This window comes from Rhinoderma darwinii, chromosome 3 (assembly GCF_050947455.1).
Source record: "Rhinoderma darwinii isolate aRhiDar2 chromosome 3, aRhiDar2.hap1, whole genome shotgun sequence".
Lineage (NCBI taxonomy): Eukaryota > Metazoa > Chordata > Amphibia > Anura > Rhinodermatidae > Rhinoderma > Rhinoderma darwinii.
The window spans coordinates 130,079,306-130,086,824 of NC_134689.1; the positions used below are offsets into that span (position 1 = coordinate 130,079,306).

At 41.2% G+C, this 7,519-nt stretch overlaps 1 protein-coding gene across 5 annotated transcripts in view; it reads right to left on the reverse strand.

Moving 5' to 3' along the window:
* Nucleotides 1-7,519, reverse strand: part of FAM53C (family with sequence similarity 53 member C) — a 53,805-nt gene that overhangs the window by 45,157 nt on the left and 1,129 nt on the right. For all 5 annotated transcript variants that reach the window (XM_075856729.1, XM_075856728.1, XM_075856727.1 and 2 more), the window contains exon 2: nucleotides 7,050-7,247. In XM_075856729.1, the coding sequence (XP_075712844.1) occupies nucleotides 7,050-7,127 (78 nt within the window). In that variant the 5' untranslated portion in view covers nucleotides 7,128-7,247. The remainder of the gene's footprint in view (nucleotides 1-7,049; nucleotides 7,248-7,519) is intronic.

Here is a 7,519-nt window from a genome sequence, read left to right on the forward strand (position 1 = left end):
AAAAACTTTCTTTCACCTCTTTTCATGATTTCCAGCCCACCCCTCAAAACAGGTGCTAGAATAAGGGAGCAGAGAACAGAAAGGGGACTGGCTTAGGTATTGAACAGTCAAAGGTAAAGCCCCCTGCAGTCACATGCCGACACGAACAAGAGAGGGGGCAACTCCCAGTCATGTGGGGCTGTTTCGGCCATACTTATTTTAGTAATGGATTTCTCATTATATTCTGAAATTGATCCGTAACAAATTTTTCCTCCAGATAACCCATTTAAAGAGGCTCTGTCACCACATTATAAGTGGCCTATCTTGTACATGATGTGATCGGCGCTGTAATGTAGATTACAGCAGTGTTTTTTATTTAGAAATACGATCATTTTTGACAGAGTTATGACCTATATTAGCTTTATGCTAATGAGTTTCTCAATGGACAACTAGGCGTGTTTTACTATATGACCAAGTGGACGTTGTACAGAGGAGTGTATGACGCTGACCAATCGGCGTCATACACTTTTCTCCATTCATTTACACTGCAGATCGCGATATAGCTATATCGCTATGTGCAGCCTCATACACACACACACTAACATTACTCATGTGTCATGACAATGAATATACATTACCTCCAGCCAGGACGTGACGTGTATTCATTCTCCTGACCACTCCTGTAGCGTCTCTGTGATTTACAGCATAGCAGGTGTAGTCTCGCGAGATTACGCTGTAAACGGTCATCCACAGCGAGATCTCGCTGTGCTGTAACTCACACAGACGCTACAGAAGTGGTCAGGAGAATGAATACACATGACATCCTGGCTGGAGGTAATGTATATTCATTATCATGACACACGAGTAGCGTTATAGTGTGTTTTTGTGACTTCACATAGCGATATACCTATATCGCTATCTGCAGTGTAAATGAATGGAGATAAGTGTATGACGCTGATTGGTCACTGATTGGTCAGCGTCATACACTTCTCTCTACAACGCCCACTTGGTCATATAGTAAAACACGCCCAGTTGTCCATTGAGAAACTCATTAGCATAAAGCGAATATAGGTCATAGCTGTCAAAAATGATCGTTTTTCTAAATAAAAACACTGCTGTTCTCTACATTACAGCGCCGATCAGATAATGTAGGAGATAGGGCACTTATAATGTGGTGACAGAGCCTCTAAGTAATGCAATGTATCTTCCAAGTTACAACATTTTTTACAAGTATTATAATAAAATGATGGAAAATTTAAAATTGTTTCTTGCCAGTACATCAGCAGATTACAGGGTGCTTTAGAAAGCTCTATATTCTGTATATGACTTGCAGTCTATAGGCAGCCTTTTATAGTTTGCAGATAACCACTGGGAATCCTAAAGCGCAACTAAAACTTTCTCACAAAAAAACAAACAAAAATTGCTATTAGGACAATCGTTCATAAAACCGTAATCCCTCCTTTTTTTCCTGCATTTACAAATACTTTTTTTGACACACACTTCCGGTTTTAAACAGGCCTCGCTGGGCATGACTTTCAGATGACCAATGTAATTATTCTATCCACCTATGCTGCCTAGTATGCACTGATACTTTATCGTGAGTCTGAATATCAAATCAGCCAATAAGCAACTCTAATCTCTAAAAATCACTCGCCCTCCGTGTCTTTTCTATGAGCAGCTCATTTCATGTCGGATCAATAGTTCAACATTATCAATAGTCTACAAAAATATTTGTACCGTTTCCCCAGGACATCATCCCTTACCTATCAGGTTCTCTCAGGTCTATCCCTCCAATGACCCATGTCCCCAGAGATGGCTAATAATTTCCTGCACCTCTTATTTTCTTCTATGTCCTTCCATCCCGAGTGACTAGTCCGCATGTCTGAGATCCATTCCCCCTGAGCTGCCGCTCTGTCTTTTCCTGCCCGCCATCTTATGTCTTAAACATAACGTACAGATTTTTCTTAGCAACAAGAAGAGGTTTAGATGTGAGTTTGGCTAAAATGTTCTACATGAAGAAGGCATATTATGGTAATCAAATGAATTCCAATCTTTAAAATGTTTTTCATACTCTATGGAAATTTCCCACAAAAAAAAAAAAAAAAAAAGGTTTAGTTGCTCTCTTTAGGTTTCTTCAGGTGTCCTGCTGTACTTTGAATGGCAACAGGAGCAATCCTCTTAACAAGGCATTATCCACACGAGGGTGTCAGATATGCGTCCGCATAAAAATGGACCGTTTATCATGCATATGAATGTCCTTGTTGCGTCTGTTTTTCTCCTCTGGAAGCACTTCCTGGTCACTTTTTTTGTTTTTAGAATCTTTTTCAGTAACTGATCCGCGAAAAACAGACAACACACAGATGTTGTCAATGTGCTGTCCGTGTTTTGTTTTTTCCACACGCCCAAAGACTTAACGTGGACCAGACTCGCCCATTAAAATGACTAGAATAGCTTATCCCGTAATGATAGCCCACTGTCTTGACAGCAGGCAGTGCAAGGTCCTTAGTCTACAGCGACGTCTTTTGGCGTTACTATAGAAAAGGATTATGAGCGCTCCTTCTCTAAGCAGGATCGGTTACTAACAGCTCTGGGACTTCGATAAGTCTAGTGAATACAGCTGGGAATGGAGAAAACTCAAACCCCAGCTGTTTAAAAATTTGATCGCCGCAGTCCGTTAATGCAGCACGATCAAAGGGGACTACCCTCTTCGATCGCATCACAGGAAACCTTGTAACGAGATCGGAGATTGGGGGTGGACCCTCTGCAGTCAGCCCTAGGGACCTAGAAAGGATCCCAGGGCTGTGTATTCAGTAAGGCCTGATTTACACGAGCGTGTGCGTTTTGCGCATGCAAAAAATGCGCCATTTTGCGTGCGCAAAAGGCACTTAACAGCTGCGTGTGTCATCAGTGTATGATGCGCGGCAGCGAGATTTTCTCGCAGCCGCCATCATTTTGACACTCCGTTTGGATGTTTGTAAACAGAAAAGAATGTGGTGCTTTTCTGTTTACATTTAGAGAATGACAGCTGTTGCGCGAACCACGCAGTTCGCACGGAAGTGCTTCAGTGCGACCTGCGTGGTTTTCACGCACTCATTGACTTCAATGGGTGCGTGATGCACAAAAAAAACGCAGAAATATAGAACATGTCGTGAGTTTTACGCAGCGGACTCACACTGCGCAAAACTCACGGACTGTCTGTACTGCCCCATAGCCTAATATAGGTGCGTACGACACGCGTGAAAAGCACGCGCGTATATTACGCTCGTCTAAATGATGCCTAAGCCTGCTGTTCGGGCACACTATTTGTTGTCCTAACAGCAGCCTGTGTCATAGTGACACAGTATAATGTATTAACATACCAAAAACATACCAATAGGGAATTTAGATTGTGAGACCCAATGGGGACAGTAAAAGAAGACCTCTGTACAGCGCTGTGTCATATGTTGGCGCTATAGAAGGAACTGAAATAAATAATATTAACATACAGGAGGAGTATTTGAATACATAAGTAAAAAAAAAAAGTTATTAAAAAGTTATCCCTTTATGGGATTCAAAAAAGAATTTAAAAAAAAAAAAAATATATTTTGCATAAAATGTATTTTATTGCCCATACACTACATAAAAACAAAAACCTTACACATATAAGGCTTTGTTCACACCTGCGTCAGGGCTCTGTTCAGGCGTTCCAGCTGAGCTTTCTGTCAGGGGAAACCATGAACGGAACCCCGACAAAAACGAAAACCATAGGTTTCCGTTTGCATCACCATTGACTTCAATGGTGACGGATCCGATGCAAACGGTTTCCGTTTTTCCCCGTTGTGCAAAGATTCCATCGTTTTGACAGAATGATTAGCGCAATCGACTATGGTATTGATTCAGTCAGAACGACGGAACCCTTGCGCAATGGAGACAAACAGAAACCATTTGCACCGTATTCGTCACCATTGAAATCAAACCTACGGTTACCGTTTGTTTCAGTCAGGGTTCCGTTCACAGCTTCCCCTGAAGGAAAGTGGTGATGGAACGACTGAACGAGGCCCTGACGCAGATGTCAACGAAGCCTTGGGTATCTACACCACCATAACAAGTATTCATTTAAGAGGTTACTTAGCATGAAAAAGTCAATTAAAAAAAAAAAAATTAAAAAAAATGCAGAAAATTGCTTTTTCCTATATTCACACACAAAAATAAACTTACACTGTAATTTTTTTGTGCCCCCAAACTATGCAGGAACAAAAAAAATACAAATTTCTCCCACATAAAACAAGGCCTCATATAGCCAGGTCAATGAAAAAAAAACAATAAATAAAAAAATAAAAACTTATGGCTGTTGAAAGGCAGAGGCAAAAACAAAAAAATTTATGGGTCATTAAACAGGTTTTCCAATCCTAAGAAATTGATGGCCTATCCACATGGCCATCAACACCTGATCGTGGGGGTCTGACTCCTGGCACCATCGCCGATCAGCTGTCTTGAAGGGGTTGTGGCGCTTTTACGAGCGCGGTTTCCCCTTCATTTCAACCTGCTTTACTGTGAACCGCCGACACACTTGTAGCATTGGTTCACAGTATTACAGCCTTCTACCATTCACTTCAATGGGAGAAGGTGGTAAAACTGAGCCGCGGCTACTAGTGTGTAGACGATTCATTGTATGAGCAGGTAAGGAATGAAGAAGCAGCCCCTTCAAAACAGCTGATCGACTGGGGTGCCGGAAGACGGACCCCTACTGTTCAGGCATTGATGGCCTATCCTGAGGATAGGCCATAATTTTCTTAGGACTGGAAAACCCCTTTATAGCCTTTTCAGGCCTGGTCATTAAAGGGTTAAAATAGACAGCACATTGACGAGAAACACGTTTGTGTGAATAATGCATGCCAAATGCACACATTGAAAATCTGCATCAAAACTGCAGGTGTACGCAGGTAAAGTCCGCTTTTATGCTGGGTTCTCTTTTAAAAAAAACTCATCAGATACAATGCGCAAGCGGAAACGCAAGTTAAATTGACATGCTGCAGGTTTTAAAATACGCACCGCAGGTCAATTTACGTGCAGAAAATAAACACAACGTGTAGAGATTTCTTGAAAACTCATTTACTTTGCTAGTACTGTATTATGCTGCGGATTTGCCGCATGAAAATATGTGTGGCAAATTCGCACGTAATACGCATCGTGTGCATTTGGCCTCATGCTTACTCTTAAACATACATTCTCTAACGTAACTTCACAATTCGTATTGTTTTAACACATTTGCAACGTAACAAAGCCTGGTAATGTTATAAAGTCTAAAATAGAGAAAAGGAACCTTGCTTGGGGGGGGATCATTTTGGGCCTAATTTTAATTCGGTAAATGTTTCACAAAAACTGCTCCCCCTGACGCCTCATGTGATGGGCTGCTCAAATTTTCATTAAAAAAAAACAAAAAACACACCATGTACGAAGCACATAAATACACATTGGATTGGAATTTAGCAGCTGAAAAAGCAGTCAGGCCACTTTCCAACAGTGCAAATTTTATGAGTATTTTGCAGCCATAAAACCCAAAAACATATATTAAAGAGGCTCTGTCACCAGATTCTCAAATCCCTATCTCCTATTGCATGTGATCGGCGCTGCAATGTAGATAACAGTAACGTTTTTTGTTTTTTTTTAAACGTTCATTTTTGGCCAAGTTATGAGCAATTTTATATTTATGCAAATGAGGTTTGAAATGGACAACTGGGCGTTTTTTTTTCGTTATGTCCAACTGGGCGTGTATTGTGTTTTTAACTGGGCGTGTCTACGTGTATGACGCTGACCAATCAGTGACCAGTCAGCATCATACACTCATCTCCATTCATTTACACAGCAGCGATGTGCAGCCACATAAACAGAGATTAACGTTACTGCAGTGTCCTGATAATGAATACACATGATCATCCAGCCTGGACGTCATGTGTATTCAGAATCCTGACACTTCTGACTCTTTTCTTTGAGATTTCCAGCAAGGGAAACGAAATCTCGTTTACCTCCGTAATCTCGCGAGATTTCGTTTCCCTTGCTAGAAATCTCAAAGAAAAGATTCAGAAGTGTCAGGATTCTGAATACACATCACGTCCAGGCTGGATTTCATGTGTATTCATTATCAGGACACTTGATTAACGTTAATCTCTTTATGTGGCTGCACATCGCTGCTGTGTAAATCAATGGAGAGGAGTGTATGACGCTGACTGGTCACTGATTGGTCAGCGTCATACACGTAAACACGCCCAGTTAAAAACACAATACACGCTCAGTTGGACATAACGAAAAAAAACACGCCCAGTTGTCCATTTCAAAGCTCATTTGCATATATATATATATATAAAATAGCTCATAACTTTTATAAAAACAAACGTTACGGTTATCTACATTGCAGCGCCGATCGCATGCAATAGGAGATAGGGATTTGAGAATCTGGTGACACAGCCTCTTTAATGTGTCATTATACGTTTTCTCTGTTTAGGTTCCACTCGAAATGCAAAATACTGACACATCTGCACTGTGAGAGATATATCACAACTGACGCAAAGGAAAAGTGGAGTAGTTGCCCGTGGCAATCAATCAGGTTGCTGCTTTCATTTTCCAAGGGCCTCTGAAAAATGAGAAGTGAAAGCTGATCGGTTGACATGGGCGACTATTCCACTTTTCCTTTCCACCAGTTTTGAAATATCTCCTCCAATGACTTTTTCAAAGCCTTATGAGGGACACCCGCAGCAATAGAATACAACATTTTTCATAACTATTATTTTAGTTTCCTCTGCACAAGCAACATAAAAAATAAATAAAAAAAAGCAGGACTTCATTAGTGTTATTGTAAAGTAAGGCAAACATTACATATCAATAATATGAAAAACTTGAAAACCAGGTCAACGCATTTGGAGGTGAGGTCAATGAATGTTCCTCTGTCATGGAGTTCTATAAAACCCCTCACATTCCACTGACTGGCTCTTACCTCCTAGGTGGTACCCGAGTACCACCACTCACCGCGCAGAATAACGGTCATGCTAAAACAAGACAAAACCAATACACAAAGTTGACAATGAAGACCTTACCAGACTTATACTGAAAGATTTGCATTTCAGGTCCTCCAAACTTTGTTTTTGTAATTGCTCTGTAATCATGGAGATCATGATGCTGAGGTCAGACTTCTCACTTGTCTTCTCAGTAACAAGTATAGGACATGATGGCAACCTCAGTGCCAGTCTTCACTGGGCCCAAGTATAGGATCAGTTAGACCCCATCATTCCATCCTGCATTAAATAAACATACAGTCATTCCAGCCAGCAGAACAGGACATCACAACTTAGATCTCAATGGAATTGATGGCTCAACTAGAGGATACCCGGTAAGAGGGCAAACAGTGGTCTCTGTATCAACATGCAACACCACCATCATGATCACCACTAGTGTCAACATACTGCACTGGAGGTCTTCATGAGAAGAAGGCCTGCAGTCTAGGGGCTTGTTCTGCATTAGCGATCACCACTACCTTGATCGGTGCCAGTATTCAGGTTGTAACGAT